The sequence below is a fragment of the Glycine soja genome, chromosome 3, assembly GCF_004193775.1.
Source record: "Glycine soja cultivar W05 chromosome 3, ASM419377v2, whole genome shotgun sequence".
Lineage (NCBI taxonomy): Eukaryota > Viridiplantae > Streptophyta > Magnoliopsida > Fabales > Fabaceae > Glycine > Glycine soja.
The window spans coordinates 42,267,779-42,290,975 of NC_041004.1; the positions used below are offsets into that span (position 1 = coordinate 42,267,779).

Genomic DNA, 23,197 nt, shown 5'->3' on the forward strand with positions numbered 1-23,197 from the left:
AACTAACTAAGTTATCAACTTTCAAGTTCTAATTTTTAACCAACTTCAATTTTTATTAGCTTGTTCGTTAGTTTTGGCACATACATTCTCAGCATCTCATTCAAACAATTAATGGCGACGCTATGATGATATGATTTAATTCAAGCTTCCTAGCTGGCTTTTTTTTTTGGTCTTATTATTCCTATATATGTACCAAAAAAACAATGGGTAAGGCCAAGCATATCTAGGTTTGATCCAAATTTCATTTGAGAATATTCTATTTGCACAGGCCACAGTCCGAATAAACAAATTAAACACTATTTGAGGAACAATCTAATTACCAAAAAGACGTGCATTATTTAAAGACAAACCAAAAAAAGAGCAAGTGATAACAACAGTACGAAGCAATTCCTGGGTGGTAGTTAGCTAGTAAAGAATGTGTTGAAGATCATTCATGGTTCGTAACTTGTTATACACTGCATGCCATCCAGCCTGCGTAGGGTGCACCAGATCCCAAAAGAAAGCAGATTTGGGGTCATCACAGACTCTATATTTCTTCACATTGTTCTTGTCCACGCTCCCGCACGAGTAGTTAGTGCTCACGCCAACGCAGCACGGCGTCAACTTGTTCCGAATGTTGTGAGTGGAAGGGTTGTTCAACACCGACATGAAGCTGTCGAAAAGGTTGAGGATTACGAAGCTGGAACGCTCCTTGGTAATTTCTTGGTTCAACTTTGTTACTGCTTGGTTCAGGAGGCTGTTGTGGAGAAGTACTAGGGCGTTTGAGGTGGCGTTGCACCGTTGGAATGAGGTTGTGGCTGTCTGCGGGGGAAGGCATCCAAGGGGTTGTAGAGCACCCACCGCTATTTTCTTCACTCCCAGCCCTTTGATGCGAATCAGATTGTTCGCTGTTTGATTAACCACTGAGGCCACGAAAGATGGTAAACCCTACATACATATATAAATGCAATTATTAATTAACAAGGTAGTTGTCAATCAAAGATAAATGATAATAACATATTCTTTTGAATAAGTCTCTACTGTTGAGTATGTTTTATTGGAAATTACAATTTTGTTTTATTTAATGACTTTCTATTTTGATTTTGTAGATTTCTATAACTTATAAAAAACTAATTATAGATAATGTTAAAAATATATATTAGACTGTTTTACTCTTTTCTTTTTTTGCTGAGTGGCACCCCAACCCCAAAGATTTTAGTGTTTTACTAGTATTCTTTAACAAATAAAACTACCTTCATTTTCAGTCACAAATAGATTAAACATCATTGTTGATTCATTCATCAAAATAAGGGATAAAAATAAACTAAATTACACTAGACTTTGGAAAACCTGAGTTTGACTTTGACTAAAAAGATAAAGTCTAAATCTGACATATTTACTTATCACATGTTTTTTTAAGGTCGATCTAGTCTAGGTTGAAAACTTGTATAAAAGCCTAATTTTGTGATTAGGTTTATAAAAAGAATGGTTTATTAGACTTAATAAATTTTTTAAGGCTTATGGCCTAACCATTTTACTTAAATAATTTTTTAAAAAAATTTAAACATGACTGACATTTCTATATCCCTAATCAAACCTTATGTAGGCTAAATCGTAAATTTCTTATAAGTTATTTGACATATTTCTATCCTAATCAAAACTCTTCGGCGTCAGGTGAAACAATTAATTTGCTAAATTATTTATTATAGTATGTCCTTTATAATATTGTTTATTTCCTTGGGCTGTTGTTAGAATTTGACAATTGTTGGATCAAAAGTGAAGGTCCATTTTCTTCTCACCTAAAAGCTATATTGGAACCAAAAGTAAGTCTATTAAAATATAGTAGTATTGAAAATGTAAGCACATTGGGCCTTCTGTTATATTCTAAAATATATTGAATTTACTTAATTTTTTATGACTTTTACTGTTATTTTGAATTATGAACAAGGTTTAATCAAAAATTAATTAGGGGAGAAAGGGAAGAGTCTAAATTGAACATGGTGTAAATAATATAGTGTCTAAAAGTTTTCTCTAAAGTGAAGAGCACATGAAATAAGTCCTTAACTAGAATAAATAACTCAAAATAATTATTTACCTGGGAGCCATTTGTTAGCATGTAACGACCGTAGTCATTTCCAGCGACAGAGACAAGGGCCACCGAATTGGTGAGATCTAAGGAATTGTACACTTTGTCTTTGATGAGCTGCTCCAAGAAATCAATCTGTGTTGTCATGTTTGGGAGTGGAACAAACGTGTTAAAGACACCAGTGCCCCCAAACGCAAAGTTCATCCCATATTTCAGATGTTGCGGCATCAGTTTCCTCAATCTGTAGGGGATTGGCGATTTCACTCTCAAATACTTAGCTGCATCACAACCACACATATACTTCATTAATCAGATAATTAAAACTGATAGCATAATTAACATAGTTATTATTATGAGGGCTGGTAGCCAATCATGAAAAGAAAAACAAATGGCAAGATTAATATTTGTTTTTTTAAATTTTCTGCACTAAAAGTTTGGGAAAAAATATATTTCTTCAAAAAAGTTTTTATTGACGACACGCTTTTATATACTTTTAAAGAATGGGAAATTAACTTGTTAAGATTCTTTTCTTAATTGAGTGAACCAAATAGCTACTATTGATAATTAAACAAATGAAAGAAAATCAAGAGGTCTCTAATTATTTGTTATTAGCATCAACTACTTTGGTTTTTGGAGTTGAGGTGTAATCCTGGTAAAGTAAGACAACGCTTTTACTTTTATTGACAAAGCTGCAGAAGTCTCTATCAGAACCACTAGTGATAAAAGACTCCATTTTTGGGATAAGAAAAATAAGTATGTCCCAAAGCCAAAGACGCTTTGGTATTTGACCGAAGAAAAAATGGAATATGCAGGGGCATTTACATGCAAAACGATATCAATTCAATTTTAATGGTATGGAATTAATTAATTAGTTACTACCGTACATAAGTTTTCCTTTTTGGCACATAATTAATACGTGTTTGACTTTTTCATATTTTTAGAAAATAATCATTTATTTTTTCAAAACTTTCTCAAAAAATCATAACAAATACGGTGTGGATCGGTAAAAGTTTATGTAGTATCATACCATGAAATGTACGACATAAATAAATAACTAAACAAGTATGGCATAAATATGAAATTAAGGGAGGACGCCGTCGATCGGTAATGGAAAAACACAATTAAGTGATTAGTAGAGTGGAGCACTGAATGTTAAAGCAATGATTACAACTAGTAATGATAAAGACAAAAGTGTCTGCATCCAAAGCATGGTGTCAAGACAGAAAGTAAAGAACATGCCACAAATAATTCGGTAAGATGAAAAAAGAGGGATAAAATACAGTTCCAACGCGCCATACAAACCAAAACAGAGTGAAAAAAGAGAATTGGGAAAAAGTGACATGTTACAACATAAGCACAATAAAATGCAACATTTTAATGGCAAAAAAGAGAGAAAAGCGCAACGTCAGAATCAATATTAGATAGACAATTAGCACGAGAAAAGGAAAAGTGGGAGGCCAGCAGAGAAATGAACCCCACCAATTCAAATTCTATAATCAACACTCTAGCATACTAGTATTTACATTATAATATGCAATAATTATATATGAAATGAAACAAAGCAGGTCCAAAAGCAGAAACTTTTGTAGAGAAAGAAAAGCTGAAGATAAAATAGTGAGGCAAAAAAAAAAAAGATGAGAAGTGTTGAGTTGCACTTACCGATGTAATCGGTGAGGACTCTACCATCGGAGAAACGACCGGCGGGCTTGCCGGGAAAGGTGACGCCATAAGGGTCCTTCCATGAATTTGAGAAACTTTTCTGAATGTTTCCTGTGTCAGCATATGAGTCTCCGAAAACGAACAATTTTGTTGGACGATGTCGAGGGTGAGCTTCAGCTTGCAGCACTACCCTTTGTCCTGTAATAAGGTTAAAGAAAAAAAAAAAAGGTTATCTTCAATTAGATAAGAAAGACCCCATAAGAAAACAAAGGACAACAAAATATGGGGTATATATGTTTATTTGTGCTTATATTATTATACCTAAGAGATAGAGAACTAAGAAAAGTGAGAGGAGGGGGAAGAATTGCTTGTGCGAGTTCATCATGAGAACATGTGAAAGTGTTTTGAAGAGAGGAAAATTGACGTGTAAGACAGAAAGAAAAACTTGGTTTGGAGGGAAGGGATGGCCAAGAGGTGTGCGAAGGAAGTGACGAGAGAAACTAGATATGCGTTTTAGTTTTATAGGGAGTGAGACGAGAGCAAAGCAAGTTTTTTCTAATTTCTGAAATTGACCTATATAATTATTAAATTAGTAGTATAATTTTTGAAAATTTTGTCAACATTATAAGGAAACTAATTTCCATTCATGGTCAAACTTCTATACGGTCAACTGGTCAAGTAATTAAAAATGATTTTAAGTATGACTTCAAAAGTGATTGTTATAAAAAAAAGTAATAAATTTATTATATATAATAATTTGGGACCGAATGATAATGTATTTTAATTAAATTATGTTTTAAATATTATTTCTTTTATTTTCTCACGCTTAAAAATTACTAGAAACATAGACTGTGCAGGATTGTGGGATGACAAGGACTCCTCTTACAGTAAAAAAACTAAAAATCAATCGGTCAATGCCATGTTTGGAAAATTGATAAAATCGCATGTAATTAATGAAGACGTCCTTTCCTACTCCTAGATGGTGAAAATGAATAAAATGATCGATGTTTATACCGTGCTCGGTTGTACCTTAGAAATAGAAATATAGATTAAAAGGTATACATAAGAAATAAATATACTACCTACGTCCCTCAATAAGTAACTTTAGTACAATTAAAATTAAAAAAAATAATGACCAAATTCTCTCTATTGTTGTTGGCTTATGGAGAAAACGCGGTGGACTGGTCTATATGCAACCACTTGCTCATTTGTTAAATAAAGTACCCGCCACCACAAATAACTTGTTGGCATGCCATGAAAATTAAATTACTCCATTAATTAGAAGATGTAGTTTGACCTATGCACTTAAGCATATGCATATGAGAAGATACAAATTCTAAGAAGCAAAATAATCCAAAACAACTATTCCTCATCATATTACCAAAGTAATTCCGGGATCAAATTGTCATTGTTAAAAGGATATATCAAAGTCACTTTGATATGTCTTTGGCCATGGTCACATCTCAAAAAGAATTTTATGTCAAAGTTTTTCCTCTTCCGAGTCTTGTTCTCCAAATATCATTTTGTTCCTTTGTTGCTATAAATTCCAAACAATGGAGTTCCACCGACTACACCCTTACCGTTCACCTTATTTTGAGATCAGTTTTTTTTTTCCGGAAAAGGTAATGGATTAAAAAAACAAAAAAATATTATAAAGTCATATAAAAAGAGATCAAATGACCTATCATGTATCTTTACAATTACCCTTATTTTATACTTACAACTAAAAGCTTTGATTTTTTCGTTCCACACGTTTTACATCCACATTACATTCTTTTTTCTTTTTTAATCTTCCTCATGAAGTAAAATGATGTAAAAAAGGAATACGAAAAATCACCACCCTTCCCTACCAACCAAGGAGTTTGATGATGCAGTACCACCCTTGATGCTTCCAGTCTAACAGACGACATATTTGTTCTTAATTGCCATAAACCGAGCACATATGAGAGACTTTTCTAGTTTTCTTTACGTAAAGTCGAAGAACCGTACCTCTTCCATTTGTAATCTTCTTCTACAAGACCATAAAATATAAAGACTTTCTATCTGTTCGTGAAAGGATTAATCTTGATAACGAGGCCAGGGAAAACATCATCAGGGTCCTGAATATGTGGATTCTCTTCTACAATATATGGATCCCCACACTTTTCACTAATTGTTTGCAGAGTCTCTCCCTCACGAACCACGTATATCTCATCACACGCCTTCTTGTTGTTGTTGTTGTTGATATTCCTCTGCATCAGCATCTGAACCCTGAACTCGTTTGTGCTTGACTCGCAGCAGCTCAACACTAAAATTAGTGCCATAAACAGAACACAGCACCAAGATATCTTCTCTGCCATGCTTTATCAGATATATTTAAAACCCATACCATTGGCCATTATAACTTGAGGAGTTATATATACTAAGGGAAGAGTTTACTTTCTTCGCAGGTTGTTGAAGTGGGATAATATATCCTATGTGGAAGTTGAAGTGGTTCCTTCATCGAAGTAGGTAAATGCCAATTTGTTCAACTAAAAAAGGGACACGAGTTGGTTTAACTGCTTTGTTTAATGAGGTTGATATCTTTGCGTTTTGGTTTGACTTTGCTTGTTTCAACGCCAAGCTTTTAATTTCCTTATCCTTTCTTCCACGTTTCAACTACTCAACCTGAACTTGTGTTACTGCTAGTTCTTCTTGATACTCTTGTCTCTTGATCTAGTAAGGCTTTAAATTGATAAGGGTGGTGCCATCATACACTTCTCTTCAAACTTAATTTATGTGCATGCAAAATCAATTCAAGAATTAGAGAGCGCCAATAATTCTCAATCATAACTGTAGATAAATTCACTTGTAAAGAAGTAGCAATCACAAAATATAATGGAGTTAAAACTACTCCAGAACGACTTGTGGACTGAATATATGAACGAACGACGACATACAATAATTGCTTAATTTTATATACATTAAATTAAATAATATGTGCATATGATTGAACAGTTCATCTTCTTTCCCTTCTTTCTTCTCCCACTTTCCTAATCTGCTGCTCCCACGCCACCTTCCACTATGACAGCTCCTTTTCTAGATCACCGTAACCCCGCCAACTTGCCACTGCATCAGCTCCCTATCCCAAGACGCAACAAACTTGAGGTTTTCTCTCTTTTCTGGGTTTTTAATCGTTGAAAAAAAATTATAAATATTATTTATATCTCTCTGAAAAAAAAAAAAGATTGTTTTTATTTCTGATTCCTCCTCTCGTTTTTTATAAGTGATTATGATTAGTAATTGTATTATATATATATATATATATATATATAATATAATACTTTTTTATAATTCATGTACAGTGGGCTTAGCTTAGCCTAGTACAAATTACCAAAGGAAAAAATCTTCTATAAATCCTGTCAAAAATTCAAATTTTCCTTCTTTTATGTTGCATATAATCTAGGGATTGTTGCTTCCTCTATCCTTTCTATAATATTTTTTTATCTTTTGGATTGATATTTTAAAAGCCGAAAAAGAAAATGCATTTTAAAATGTAATTTTTCATTTTGGATTGATAATTCTAAAAGCCCAAAAGAAGTGCATAAAACAGTTGGGGTGCAGGAAATAACAGCCCAGTCTAGGGCTTAGCGTTACTATCCACAGAAAAGCCCACTATAAATTGTGTTGAAAAATTCAAACATTCTCTCAATTTTATCTGTTGATTACTATGGGCTTTTCTGTTAGTGTCACCCAGGTCAAATTATTGACGAAAAATCTATTACTATAAATCATATTGAAAATTCAAAAGTTTCAACCTCACTGCCCTGGATTATATTGACTTAGCCAACTGTATTATTATTAATATTTTTGCCTGCCAGCTAGTGATAACAAATTTTCTTATAATGAAAATTCAAGTAAAATTAGTAGAGTGAAATTATACATTAATCATAATAAATGCATAAAAATGTAATTGAACCCAGTAGTTAAATATGAGAATTACGAAGTTTAATATCTTATATTTATTAAAGGGCTTAATTATTATGTTTTTAGTACTTTAAATTTAAGTAATTATTTTTTTAGTTCTTAAAAAAATATTTTTATTAATCCCTCAAATTTTTGAAAATGTATTTTTATTCTCTCTTTATTCATTATATTCATAGTTTCATATTTTGTGGTGATTTTTAACCACCAAAATTTATTTTTTGAAAAATATTTTTTTGATAATTTTAAACCACTAAAATATGTTGGTTTGGTGACCGTTTCTTATATATTATGGTAATTTTAAAGAAGAAAAATATAAATATAAATGTAAAATTGTTGTAATTTTTTACATATTCTATTCTAGTGATTTTAAACTTTACAAATCATTTTAAAGAAAAAAATTAAAAAATATATATATTTCTGACAATGTAAAATCATCATAAAATATAACACCATCAACATAAATAAAAATAATGAGAGAGACTAAAAGTAATTTTAAAAAATTTAAAAGTAAAAACGTATTTAAGGTTTTATTAAATAACTAGAAGTTACTAGAAATATTGAGTATTATACTTAACTTTGATAGCATGTAAAGTTCGTAGAGTAATATCATTGTGTGAACACTTGGCAGGACTTTTTTGGAATTTATTTGTGCTCGACATATCAAGTATTAACACATACTTAAGTATATTACTCCACCTATATAGAATATATATTCATGCCTTTAGGAAAGAATATCTGTTTAGTCGAATTTAGAAAGTGTTTATCCATGCCTTTTGGTTATTTTTTTTCTTCTTAAAAGTATAACTTCTCTAATCTATACTATACAAGAGTCTATTTCTTTTAGTTTTTTTATTAAAAATAATTATGGTAGAATTCCCACCACTTAAGCAACTTCATCGTTTATAATTTAGCATCAAAATTAAGGAAAAAAATCATGTTAAATTGGAATTCACGGACTAGGAAATCTTATATTTTATATTACCATACAGCTCATGCTCTTTGTTTTTTATAGGAGGCATATACTCATATTCGAATATTACGTTAACTTCATAAACAAACGTATGCAATTCGTCAAATTCTTAAGAATCTTGCATAGCAATATGAAAATGATGGCATAGCCAGACAACTCGTAACATATATATTTCAGAATTCAGAACTGAGATAATAATGGAATTATGAATATTCTTGGTACAAGCGAAGAAGTCTTTAGTGCGATTTTCAAACCGAAATTCTATAATACCATAGTAAGAACTAAGAAGCAACATGCAAGTTCAGAGGTAGGAAAAGTAAAGAATGACTGCTTTCTTCTCAAATAAGAGTAGCGAAATCCAAACACAAATAAGTTCATGTAAAGAGAATTTCATTGGTACATGAACTTTATAATATTAAACGGGGTAAGAACTCATTGTGACCTTGAATGAAATAAAGAAAATGACCTTATGCATATTTTTGCAAATAAGAAGCTATCGTCCTATCACTTTCCAATGTTTTTTGTCTGTCAGAAGGGTAGTACAAATGCCTATACTTCAGGGTTTCATCACCAGCTCCCTGATATAATCAAGAACTTCCTCGAGATTCACTGTCCAAGCAACTGCAACAGGAGAATAACCCGTCCATGGGTTGCTCGTATTCCAGCTGCATGAATGAATCCAATTATATTGAGCACAAAATTATTAACAAAAAAAAAGTGCATAATAATAGTAGTTGTAAATTTGGACAAACTTTTTCAATCCTTGGTCCATAAGTGTATGCCCAACACAGATGCCTTGTGTTTCTACCCTCACTACCCCCTTCTTGTATGTGAAAAGATCTGGACGCACAACTGCCACAAAACTTACAGGATCGTGGAGGAAAATTCCTGAAAGAAGCCAAATAAATCATCATCTCATGGCAACTTTAAAAGTAGAACCATAACTTGTGACATTGAAGTAGAATGAAAATTACCGTGGACACCATCAGATTTTACATGAAAGTCCCTATAGAATTTGCATATGTCACTCAAGAAGGGAGCATACTTTCCTTTAGATTCCTTCAGTTCGAGGAGATCAGCATCTGAAATCAAAAGACAATGTGCCTGACTTAGAATAACAGCAAATAGCTCAAGATAGACCGGAAATTGGAACAAACTGGGATCACAATACTACCTGTGAATTGGACTTGGGTTGTAATGTTTATTCCAATAACAACAATATCTGCCCCAGAGGTAAACACAATATCTGCGGCTTCCGGGTCTCCATGGATCTGCAAGTAGAATAGTCATTTGGACTAGGACCCATTTGAAATGAAATCAAATTATTGAGATTAGCCTAGAATGGAATCCATTTATTAGCCGTTACGACCATTAATTGCTGCTCCCCACCCACAACCAAGAGAAATGCTTGCAATATTATTTAAGTAAAACAGTTGCAAGCTATATTACTTAGTGTGTAAACTGTAAACCGATAAATTAATATTACTTATGTACATAATTGCATTCGTTGATAAATAAATTAGTGTTATACATATTTTTAATGTCATCCTCGGGAAAAAAAAGAAGGCAAAGTCACTAAGTCAAGGAGCTCAATATTGGATTTGTAAGTTTGCATATTTTTTCAAAGATATACAAAATATAAATGGAAAGGCCCAAAGAAAATTAGTCTGTATTCTTTTTCCTATTCCAAGAAACACAACAAACAGAAATCACCACTTACATTGGCTTCTGCAGCAGGATTCACATTCCCCAAGGCAAAGAATGCACCACCAAGTATAACTATTCTCTTCACTTTGCTTGCAAAGGAAGAATCCCTTTTGATTGCCTAATAATGGAAGTGACACTATCAAATCAACAAACGTAGGCAACTACAATTTGAAGTTATGAAGGACGGGACCATAGAGTACAAATCAACAATGTACAGCTTACCAAAGCCAAATTTGTTAGTGGTCCAAGTGCTAGCACAGATACTTCACCAGGATATTCAGAGACTTTCTCTACCAAAAACTCACTAGCACTTTTCTCAATTTTCTCACCTTTAGGTGGGGGTAGGAATGTGTTCCCTAGTCCATCTTTACCATGAACAAAATCAGCAACACGAGGCTTTCCACCCTTTTGCAGAAAATAAATCATAATTAATATCAGAGAACAAAAAAAAGAGGAGAAGTCAGATCAGGCCGAGTTCAATTGGATGTAGCCGAAAACAAAGCCCACATCCAATTAAAACCTAAATTGACCGAATCAACATTAGAGAAGCTAAATCTACACATTAAAATAGTTACCTTCAATGGCTCATGGCTTCCCTGTGCAACTGGAATATCTTCACGGCCTGCCATCTCACACTATCCTTTTTGCACATTAAAAACACAATCAAGATCACATTTCCACAAACATGAAAATTTTTAGTCTATTTGAATAACTTCTCTGAAAGCACTCACAGTAGAAGAAAATAAGAAGATAAAATGAATTGTACTTTTTTGTCGTAAGCTAAAATTAACTTTTGCATTTAGTTTTCATAAAAGCTCATTTCATGTAACTTTTCCAAGAACTAAGGAGCATAAGTTGATTTTAACTTGCAAGAAAAATTCATAGTGAAGTTTATCCAAACAGGACCACAACGGAAATTTTGAAAATGAACACATACCAAAAGCAAAGCATTGAGTGTTGAAAGTTCGGTAGTTGTATTACCAAAAATGGTTGTCAAACCCAGAACCTCCACATCTGGACTTTGAAAAGCCATAAGAATGGCCATGCTATCATCTGCAGAATCACAAAAATGTCATTCCTATTTCACTAATGAAACAAATAAACCAAAATCTAACTTTCAAAAACCAATGAAAAGTCACAATCCAGATATCAATACAAGGAATTTCTATGATCGATTCTCATCTGGCATCACCAATCTAAAATACTGCAAAAAATAAAACTCCAATTTCACAAATCAATTTTCAAATTCTACCTCAGTTTTTATAACGGAAGGAGAAAAGGAGCAGAAATGCTAGGTTCGGAATTACTGAAGCGGTGATAGAAATTCAGGGAAAAGGTAGTAAATAACGAAATGGATTAAGAGCAGAGTCGGTAAAAAAAAAAAAAGGTGAAAACTAACCGATCCCAGGGTCGGTATCGATAATGAGCTTCTGGGATATTCCAGGAAAACCATTGACGGCGCCGTTAGCGTTGTTGACAAGCGAGGCCATGATCGGATCGGAGAACAGAAGAGCTAGGGATTCAGAGAATTAACGGCGAAGGAAGAAGAGATATAAGTATTTATGTACGAATGGATGTGTATGTATGTGCGTACTTGAGAGAGTATACACACATACACACACGCGGAGAAATGCAGGAAGAGGAAGAGGAAGAGGAGGTAGGCGACGAGAGGGATAGAGGATGATAACATATATAATGGCTTGGCTGGCGTGGTGTGCAACGAAGCTTTTCTTGTCAATCGAAACGGGACACGTATCGCATCCAAATCCCGTTCTTGAATATCCGTTTTTCGCATCCTCATACACAATTCTCAATGCAAAAAGCTGAGAATCATATATATATATATATATATATATATATATACTTTTCTTTAATGTTTTTCCCATAAATTAAAAAATAAATATTTTAAGATAATAATACTGCATTTATTAAGGGTGTCAATTCTACTGAAATATATTTATAAGTGTTTTAAAACAACATTTATTATTGCATAAAAACATTTATTAGAAGTTAAAATTACAGTAATCATTTTAACTTTTTCATTAAAATTTAAAACGTTACTAGTAAACATAATCTTTTAAATGTTAAAACAATAAAACATCAATCAATTTAAAATAGAAGAAATACTTTTTAACACGCTTTTTATTAATTAAAATTTACTTAAGAATCAAAAGTAAAAACAACCACACTCGTAGCGCATCCAAATCTGGTTTTTGAATATCCATTTTGGCATCCTCGGACACAATTTTCAATGCAGAAACCAGAAAGGTGAGAATCATAGAAAACAGAATAATAGTCTCTTCTCTTGTTAAAAAATGACACGTTTCTTAAACATGGGATAATAGTTTTTGAATAGTAGTACCTTTTTATCACACTTTTGATTAATTAAAATTTATATTTATTAGAATTGAACACACGTAAAACAAATGAAAAGATTTATACAAATTTTATCTAATAAAATAAAATGTATAGAAAAATGTACTATTGCCATTTTTCTTTTTAAATTACTTGTTACTTTTTTATATAATTTTGACCTTTTGCGCCTCAATAATAAAAAAGCCACGTGGTGGTTTAAAAATATATATTTTTCTTATAATGTTAAGTTTTTAGGGTTGAACATTCATACTTTATTTTCTAATCACATGGTTTAATTTTATATTTAAAAGTGACCGGTAAATATATTTTTAATTTATCTATTTACGTTATTAAAACTAGTGTTATAAAAAAAATTGTTTAAGCTCCTTTTATTCTCACACAGTGTACTAGGAATAATTTAAAAGGCGGATCTCCACATGCTCTATTCAGATTCTCCGCTACAAATTAAGAATATATTTAAAATTAAATTACATTTCACAATTTATTGAAATTGGGTCATAAGTTAATTTTAATATGTTTAAAAAAGGGTACATGGTAAAATTAGATTTATTTTATTTTTATTGTGTAAATCAAATACATTTTTTATTCTTATAATTTTAATTAATTTTGTTTTTTAATCAAAAAATGCTTTGAAATTTTAGTTTATGGTCTTTATAATTTTACTCTATTTAAGTTTAGTTTTTATCGCACATGTCATCACACAATTCGTAAGTATCCTTTGAGAGATGACCAACAAAACTAATATATAGTTAATTACAAGAATCAAAACTTAGAAAAAACAATCTTTTTACGCATATAAATTAAAACCAAAATTAAAGTGAATTTTAGAGTTAAAAAAAGGTTTTACTTTGTTATCCTTATGTAACAAGAATTGTATGTCTAAATACTATTCACAAAATCATCAAAAACATTAATTTAATACGTAGTAAGATTCAAATTTAACCTTATTTGATAAACTTTTTACAAAAACACAACTCAAATATAAAAGATTTAAAATTTAAATTCACCTCAATTATATAACTTTATAAAGACTAATATTCATGAATCAAACTAACTTTCAAATTTTGTGTTTCCAAGCACAGTAATAATTATATTTTATTTTTTTGGATTTTAGTCGTTTTTAACTTTTTCTTTTGTTGTCAAATCCAACCATGCAATACGAAAACAACAGAAAGGGGGATTTATAATTACTTTATTTATTAATCACGGTCACTCACAAATTAAAACAACAAATACCCTAAAGTATTTATAAAATAGAATTTTAGATACAAATAAACTAACAAAAGAACTTGTTTGTAATAAATAAAATTAATGAAAGACAATGTTTGGATATATTAAAAAATACTGAGAAAACATAATTACTTACTAATCATGAAAGAAAGAATAAAAATGTAATTAAACCATCTCACGAACATTTCATGGAGTCAATAACTTTATATGCTTTGGAATAAATAAAAGTTATCTTATATGCTTTAAACTTAAAAAATATTTTTTTTCTTCCAATTAACAGCTAAGGATGACATGGAGGATAAGACTTACAGCCAATGTGTGATCCGTTCCGTGTTACAAAATTGGAAAGGAATAATTTTAAAATGACGGATATATTAATAGGCTTCTCATGCCACGTTTATATTACATTAATAAAATCACTATGTTAATTCCAAAAGAAAAATCACACTCGTATATATTATCAAGAGGAGCTAAGGCCACAGAAAAATCACACTGATAATAGAGATACAAATTCGTGTCGAGATATGTGTTTCTATAAAAATTAATTATAATATATAAGTGCTTTTATATTTTCATCAAATTATAAATTATTATATAATTAAAAATATGAAATTTTATAATAATTACTTTAAAAATGATATTTAAATTATTTATAATTAATTTATGTTAATAATATATTAAAATTAAATTATATTTGTAAAAAGTCACAGGTGATGGTCAAAACACTCTTTATTTGCAAAAAATTATTATTTAATCTTTAATTTTAGGATAGTCAAAACACTCTTTATTTGTCCAGGAAATGGAGAAGTATCCAACCCCACAATGACCACAAGAATTTAACATAGAACTTATTGTTTTGGGGATGGGAAATCAGTTGATGATGTAAATAGTATATGATGGAATTCAAGTTTATTCATGTCTCAGGACAAATATCTAAGGTTAGTGAAAATTAACTATTGATAGCTATTAATGTTGACATAAAAATTTGACCCAATGTTTTATTTTTGTCCTAATTGATTTTGATTCGACATTAAAAGTATATAGGGACATCCCTATTAGACCCTAATATGAATGTATAAAAGCACTAAATTCTCACAAATTTGCACTTAAGTCATTTATTGTAGCAATGTCTATATTGAAATCTTCACTAGAATGATCAATCAATACTAGTATATCAACAACAAAATGAATCAACCAAAAATAACCCTAACCATTGTTGCTAAAGCTTAATTTGTTTGACATTGTTTGGTGAAGCCAATATGGTTGTTCTTGATAGTTGTTGAATCAATGATGTTTCAGAAATGGATTTGGTTCTTACACATGTGTGCATTATCGTATTTCAACTTTGGTTAAACTTATTTGGCAATTATTTAACCTTTTGGTTAGTATTGGTTAAGCTTTTCTAGTTGCCATTGATAATGTTTTGATGGGAGTGTTTGGATAACACACAAGAATCAATTTTACTCCACAAAATTATGGTGACATCATGAAAAAATAAAAGCAATTATTTGTTACTTTTCCTTCATCATAAAAATTTAATTAATTTTTTTCTATCATGAATCTAATTCAAACACACACTAAAGTTTCTGAGTGGTTGAGCATAAATGGTAGCAAAGTAGTTAAAGTTAAACCTTTTTCCCTCTCCCTCTCAGTTCTTTTATATAATGTTGATTATTTTAATAAGTGGTTGAGCATAGACTTAGCACATGGACTTTAGCATATTAAGTGTTGTTCGATTTACATTTGTGGGGTGATTAAAAGTTGGCACTTTCGTAAGAAAAAAAAAAGTTGGCACGTTTGTGATAACTTTTGTCTGATGGGAAAATGTTAATATTTTGCCTTAAATGGCAATAATGTTGATATTTCTGTACTTTGTTTTTTTTTTATACTCAGCAACAATGTTCACTGCTATTGTATTTGGTATTTCCATACTCATAGTATTTTATTATGTAATTACATATTCTAAATTGTATGTTTCTTTATAGTTTTCATTTTGAGTTATAAGTGTAGTATGCAGCTTTTTTTCTTTCTTAATCTTGGGTATCCTTTGCCTGGGAGCCAACGAACTTTTAACTTGTTGAGAGTTATCATAGTTATTAGAGAGTAAATAAGTTACTTGATATTATTAATTAGAGGTTAGCTGATAAGTTGAAAAATTAGTAGATTAATTTATTTTCTCCACTTGTATATGTGGCACATTATGTGTTTATTTTAATTTATCTCCATCGTACATTCAATCATTTCTAAATTACGAATTCTTAAGTTTTTTTTTATCTCATTTGAACCATATTTCAATCATTTTTTTATAGAGGAAATAGCACTACTTCATTTCATTTAGAATCATAGAATAGATACAATTTAAAATACCATCATTAGCTTGATTGATAGCATAAAATCATGATGTTTTTATAAGATTGTGTGCATCAACACTTAAAAAAATAGATTAAAAATTCATTATTTCTTTTATTTCTCAAAATTTAAAAATTTAATTTAAAGATATTATTGTATTTTTTCTTTTAAAATTAAAATTAAAATATAATATAATCATCAAATTTTAAAAAATTGACCAAATAAAAATTAAATCTATACAAAATCTTAATTATTAATTCTTAAAATATCTTAATTAATCATTATTATTATTATCGTTATTACCGTTACCGTCATTAATGTTATTATAATTAGTATTATCATCCGTATAATCGTTGTGACTTCCATCATCTTGATCATTATAATTGTGGTATCATTAGCTGTATGGTGATGATGATGCGTTCAGATAGAATTCCTTAAACCAATAATATTTAGCTTGCCAAAATTATATATTGACAGACGTATGAAACACATGTAGGCATATGTAGCATGTCTAAAAATTAAACAAAAACAGGTTTTGCATCCATCTTCTTACTCAATCATAACTACTCTCAACATGTGCTGCACATGACAAATTTCTCTTATTTGTACTTACTCATTATTTTACACATTAAAGCATCAATTATTTAATTTTGAAAGACTTAAGACTAACAATGAAGTATGCAAACTGCAACTAAAGACTAAAGGGACAAGATTGAGTCCAGTATTTTTTTTTTCCAGTTAAGGGAATCCCATATATATTTATCTTGAAATTATATTTTTTATTTTTTTGGTTTTTCACATATATTTTCCTCCAAAAGCATTCTTGTTTGAAACATGACCAAATACTAAATATTGATTCATCTCCCAAAAAATCATGAATTCACAATACACTACTCTCATATATATTCAGACAGTTATAGTGAACTTCAAAACTATAAAGCCATGTCTACTATTGTGCATATGATTGTTGGGTACACATGTTTCTCCTATCAATGAAAGGATACAAACACAAGCAAGACGAAAAGGGCAACCGATAAATATGCAAAGTTTTGTAATCTTCTGTCTCATTATAATTGTTATTACATGTTATTTTATACATATTAAAAAAATTAATAAATAGATAAAAAATAACAATAAATTAAGTTTTTTTATCTATAAAAATTAAAATCATTTTATGCATTTAAATTTTACAAAACATGTGTCGTCTAATTTTCCAAAAAAAAATAACGTGCTTAAATTTATTTAGTTAATGGAAGAAGATTAATTTATTTTATTTTTTATTTTCTTCTCTTACCAAGTGCTTATAAAGAAGTTTGTCCAAAAATACTTTTGTGCAAATAAAAAATTAGTTATATTTGAACATATTAATTAAGAATAAAAAAATAATGGAAAGTTTAGATAAAATATATTAATATTTAATTTATATAAATAATTAAATATCTACATTTAATGAAAATGAAAATTATGCATAAAACATAAAATATTTATCTACATATACTTTTGTAGAAATTAAATTAATTCATTAACTATTTATATATACTTTTTCTTAATGAATAGTAAAGTTTTGGTTTAAATATAAAATTTTCGTACAGTACAAACAATTTACATCATCAAATTAAAAATATTTATTATCTTTATTATTATTGTAATTTATGTTAGTCCCTTGCTAAATGAAGTTAAATAACTCCTTTAAAATTGATGATGTGGCACATTAAATGTCACATAATGTCTCTTTTTTTTTCCAGAAAAATATCTATTTCAGTTGATTCAAAATAACATTTTAATACAACTTGAAATTTGATAGAAATTATGAATGCTAACAAAAAATAATAATGTCCTAGTTAACTTGTGAGTACCATTATTGTCTTGCCTTTTTAAGAAACTCACCAATAAATCTGAAATATTATGTAAAACCTCCATACACTTAGAAAGAATCATTTGTATATTTGCTATTACAGCTCATTAAATCATCCACCACTGACTTAGAATCAACTTCAATGATAATACTATGATAACCAGTTCTTGAACCCAAAGAAGACCTTGTAATAATTAATGCTCACTCTTCTGCTTATTTCGGATGAGGTACTAATTCCATTGAGTTCTTGCCTTTATTAATCTCCCATGATCATCATGTATGCACATACCAACACCAAAGCAAAGCTGATTTCAAAAAATTGCAGCATCAATATTGTGTTTGAGCGAACCTGTTTCAGGAGGTGTCCAACTGTGATTAGCTTGATGTTTGAGCTTGATTTGAATTATGAGCAGGATCTTCTCTAGCATGCTTCCATTCCATTAGGTACTACTGAGTGACATTAGAAATAGACATGTGAGGTGGAAGCTCTAGACACTCCCATATTTTCTGGTTCCTCCTGGTCCATATTGTCCACAAAATAACAGTTAGCTGATCCTTATGCTTGGGTTGAAGAGAAGACAGAAGATCAAGCAGCAGCTCTTTGATGCCCTCTTCTGCTTTAACCTTATGCTGAATTTTTTAACAAATAATGTCTTATGTGTTTGTCCATGTGGCATTTACATAAGCTAGGGACTAAAATAAAATTATTAAGATGTATCTTTTTCTCTTTCTTCAATTCAACCTCTTTCTTTTTTTTTTCTAGGGACTCAAATGGTCGGGTGTTGTTTTCTTATGCTGCTAACATAGGATCTGGTTCAGTTGTTATAGCTGAACTTTGGGCAATTTTGCTTGGAAATAAAATTTCTTGGAGATTGGAGCCGAGGGTACAAGCATTTTTGTGTTGAATCTGATTCTCTTGTGTCTACATCCTTACTAAACAATGAATGTCGTTCCTACCATCCTTGTTTTATTATGATCCAAGATATTAATATTAAGGAGTATGCCTTGCAGGGAGGTTCTTTGAAGTGGAATCATACGTTGCGATTTTGTTTTTTTTTTATTACTGTTAGTGCTGATGTAATTTCTACTTAGTTTTCAGTTCTGGGGATTTTCCCCTGCCTTTCAAAAAAAAAAACCTCTTTTTTTCCTCTTCCTTTCTTGAGTATGAATTCTCTTCGATTATTTTTTTTTTGAAGAGTGTGCAAATTACACATCCCATCATTCAAAGTCTGTTTATTTATTTTTTATGTATTAAAATTAGTATACGGTTAAAATTTCATGCAGTTTTTTTTTTCTTTTTCAAGTGAGGATCTTTTTCCTTCTTTTCTTCCTCTTTATTTCTCTTTGTCACATTTTTCCATTTTTCTTCTCTCTCTTCCTCACTTCTGCATACATACACAAGTAACCGTATAAAAGAATGATTCTTATCCTACACCCCGCTTCCTCTCTCAAAAGCATGTCTGCTTCCACTATTTGCTGTAGCCACATGCATGCAGAAAAACATGTATTCTCACCCAACATTTCATGACATATATGTATGTATGTATGAATCTGAACATTTGTAGTTGGAAAATAAAAAAGTTCAAGGGAGTAGAGGGACCATTATATTATATCAATAGTGGAAGAATCTAGCTAGAATATGCGACTGAGTTCATAATTTCTTCTTGTTCTTAGAACTGCACATTTAATTAAAAGAAAATGTGAAACAAGTCCATAGCATCCATCCATGAGTTGCTCTCCACCCAATTGGCAGAATTGAATATTATAAAATTATGAATTAAACTTCTGCATATAGCCCACTTTTCACTCTGTTTGTGTGTGGATTATTGGCATCTTCCCTTTTTTTCTAGATCACACCCGTGCATAAATTTCCTGGATAATGAGAGGTTCCCGGGTAATTCAATTTTGTTCTATTCATCATTATCAGCTTAATGTTAAAGCTAACCCTTTAGATTTATTGGAAAATTTTGATGCAAATGATACAATTTTTACTATCATATGACATTTATTCATAGCAAACAAAAAGGAACATAGCCTACTTTTTATTCCTCCCCAGATTTACATTCATTATTTTCTTATCATTTATCAACGTGGCCTTAGTTAAAACTTAAAAGTTAAAAGGCTCTGGAAAGGATTTTATTACTAATGCAAAAAACATGATAGTAGCAGAGGTTCTCACAATTGGCATTTCGCAAACAAAGTTTCGAATCTTCTGATTTGCAACGTGCGGTTGTATATGTTAAGATTCGACAACCTTGGTGTTGACTGTCATGATTTTTATTTTACAAACAGCCCTGGTAACATTTTGGGGTGGATTTAGTTTGTTGCTGCATCAAATATGGGATGATGTCATGTGTATTGGGTGCTTCACAATATGTTTGATGTTCATGCCAAATCTTGTGCTGTTCAATAAAATTAATTCATTGGTGACAAAAAGAAATTTTCTTTTCTTTTTCTTTTAATCCATTAATGTATTTATATGTATATAGAAATATCAATGATTCAGTCTTGTTTTAATCTGATAAATGCTATGTTTTTTTTAAGTGGGTGAAATCTTAAAGTTGATGATCCTCTTGATGTGTTGTTTTTAATACTGAAAGAGAGAAAAAGAGTGAGCAAGCATGGAGGAAAGAGAAAGAATAGAAGTGGAAGAAGAGAAAGGGAGAGGAAGAATTAAAGAGAAAAGGTGGGAGAAAAAAATATATGATAATATCTTTTTGTTATTTTCTAAAGGCAAAGTATTCTCGTAACCGCAAGCATATGGCCGATTCCGGAGACGCAAAAATTGTTAGAATATTAATATGATAAGGTAATTAGTTATAAATTATTAGTAGTAAATAAAATTTTAATTCTAATTATTTCATCATTTTAATATGGTATTATAGACGGAGGAGTTTAATAGTGATATTTTTTTTTGTTTTTTAGTCTATGTCAATTATTAAATGATTTATTTCTTTAAAGTCACAATTTCTTGATGGTTATATAACGAGGATCATATCATGTTTTTTATTTGAAATAATTCATGATGGTAAAATTTTCTTGTTTCAGTTTTTTTAAATGATTAAGTCATTTTTCTTTTGCTTTTTATGTGGTTAAGTTATTTTTTGTTTTGTTTTTCTCTTTCAGGTGATTAAATAATTTTTTTTGCTTTTGTCTTTTAGGTGATTAAGCCGTTTTGTTCTATCTTTTTAAGTGATTAAACTATTTTGCTTCTACTTTTTTTTGGTGGTTAAGCCATTTTTCTTGTTTAAGCTTTTTTAAGTAGTTAAGTCATTCTCTTGCTTCTAACTTATGGTGGTTAAGCCTTTTTGCTTCTCTTAAGAGGTTATGCGTTGTGTTATGACATTTGCTTAATGGTTAAGTTTGTATTTGTTGACTTTGATCAATGTGCAAATCTTCTCATCAAAGATCTTACATTTTCGTGTCACAAATTTCTGATGAACAAAATTTGCATTGTCTTTGCCACCAACATCTTATGGGGGCATGTTAAACTATTGATATGATAGAATAATTAATGATAAATTGTTGCAATTTAAATTCAAGTTATAGATAATTTTGAGTTTGATATCCCTTTGTATTCTATATGTATCTCTTGTACACTCATGATTAGCATTGAATAAAATCTTATTTCAATAGAAATCATCAAAGTAAAATTTGCATCTATTAATAAAATCTTTTCTTTGCACATGATTGAGTAATCAAATCTCTATCAATGTGCTTAAAAAATTCATTCATGTATTAATTATGTTAGACGTTGTTGATTATATATCCTTAAAACTTCATTTTAGTCTTTTAGCCAAATGTATTTAAGAGGGGAGGAAAAAATACTACTGTAGAAGCAAAGCACACTTTGATTAAATCCTCCGGTAATTGGCATATATTTGTGCTCAAAGGTGAGTTAAGATGGGTCACTTAATGTTTCACATTATTAAAGTTAACAATTAATTATTATCATCCAAAGACGAACATGAGAATGATAAAATAGATGTATGATCATAAGAAAAAATGAGAGAAGATGATGTAAGCTCAATTGGAGCTTGTAGGCCTAGGATCTTCTTTATCAATGAATTTCTTTACTTCTTGAGAGATGAATGACAGCGGAATGAAGAAGGAAGAGAGAAAGAAGACGCCACTTTAAGGAGAAGATGAGTCTAGAAGAAGCTCACCACCATAGGAGGTCATAGATAAGAGCTTGGAGGAAGAAGGAGATGAATGAAGGAAGAGGAAAAAAATAGCACAAAATTTTGTGCTCTAAAAGAGATTTGAAATCTGAAGTTTAATTTTCAAATGATCAAAGTTCAAAAAATGCACACACATGACCTCTATTTATAGCCTAAGTGTCACACAAAATTGGAGGGAAATTTGAATTTCTATTTAAATTTCACTTGAATTTGAAATTGAATTTGTGGAGCCAAAATTTCACTAATTATGATTAGTGAATTTTAACTATGGTTCAGCTCACTAATCCAAGATCAAGTCCAAGATTCTTCACTAAGTGTGCTTAGGTGTCATGAAGCATGTAAAGCATGAATGATATGCACAAAATGTGACTATATGATGTGACAATGGGTGTAGCAAGCAAATGCTCACCTCCCCCTCTAAAATTTAATTGGATTGGGCTTCTTCCAATTCAATTAAATTTATTTCTCAACACACATCAAATATTCATTTAATGCATGTGAAATTACAAAATTATCCCTAATACAAAAACTAGTCTAGGTGCCTTAAAATGGCTGAAAAATCCTACATTTCTAGGGTACCTTACCTACATTATGGAGCCCTAAATACAAGGCCTAAAAAATAATGAAATCTTAATCTAATATGTACAAAGATAAGTGGGTTCATACTTAGCCCATAGGGTCAAAATCTACCCTAAAACTCATGAGAACCCTAGGGCCTTCTCTTGCATCTCTGGTCTAATTTACTTGAAGTCTTCTATCCAATGCCCTTGCGGAGTAAGATTGCATAAGAAGATTAAGGTAGTACTGATTAAGGAAAAGATGATGAAAAAATTAGTTAAGGTTTGAGCATATATAAAGAA

At 30.5% G+C, this 23,197-nt stretch overlaps 3 protein-coding genes across 3 annotated transcripts; all 3 read right to left on the minus strand.

Annotated features, from left to right (window-relative positions):
- Nucleotides 1-208: 208 nt before the first annotated feature.
- Nucleotides 209-4,237, minus strand: LOC114407188 (GDSL esterase/lipase At5g03610-like). Its single transcript, XM_028370195.1, has 4 exons — nt 4,046-4,237; nt 3,725-3,922; nt 2,075-2,343; nt 209-927 (listed from the first exon to the last, which is right to left on the minus strand). The coding sequence occupies exons 1-4, from the start codon at nt 4,107-4,109 to the stop codon at nt 406-408; spliced, it is 1,053 nt and encodes a 350-aa protein (XP_028225996.1). The 5' UTR covers nt 4,110-4,237; the 3' UTR covers nt 209-405.
- A 1,117-nt stretch (nt 4,238-5,354) lies between these two features.
- LOC114407189 lies at nt 5,355-6,490 on the minus strand. Its single transcript, XM_028370197.1, has one exon. The coding sequence runs from the start codon at nt 6,061-6,063 to the stop codon at nt 5,764-5,766; it is 300 nt and encodes a 99-aa protein (XP_028225998.1). The 5' UTR covers nt 6,064-6,490; the 3' UTR covers nt 5,355-5,763.
- A 2,318-nt stretch (nt 6,491-8,808) lies between these two features.
- LOC114407190 (uridine nucleosidase 1-like) lies at nt 8,809-12,146 on the minus strand. Its single transcript, XM_028370198.1, has 9 exons — nt 11,746-12,146; nt 11,284-11,399; nt 10,922-10,981; nt 10,569-10,751; nt 10,360-10,464; nt 9,814-9,910; nt 9,614-9,721; nt 9,392-9,527; nt 8,809-9,304 (listed from the first exon to the last, which is right to left on the minus strand). Exons 1-9 carry the CDS (start codon nt 11,834-11,836, stop codon nt 9,196-9,198), a joined length of 1,005 nt encoding a protein of 334 aa, XP_028225999.1. The 5' UTR covers nt 11,837-12,146; the 3' UTR covers nt 8,809-9,195.
- Nucleotides 12,147-23,197: the final 11,051 nt, after the last annotated feature.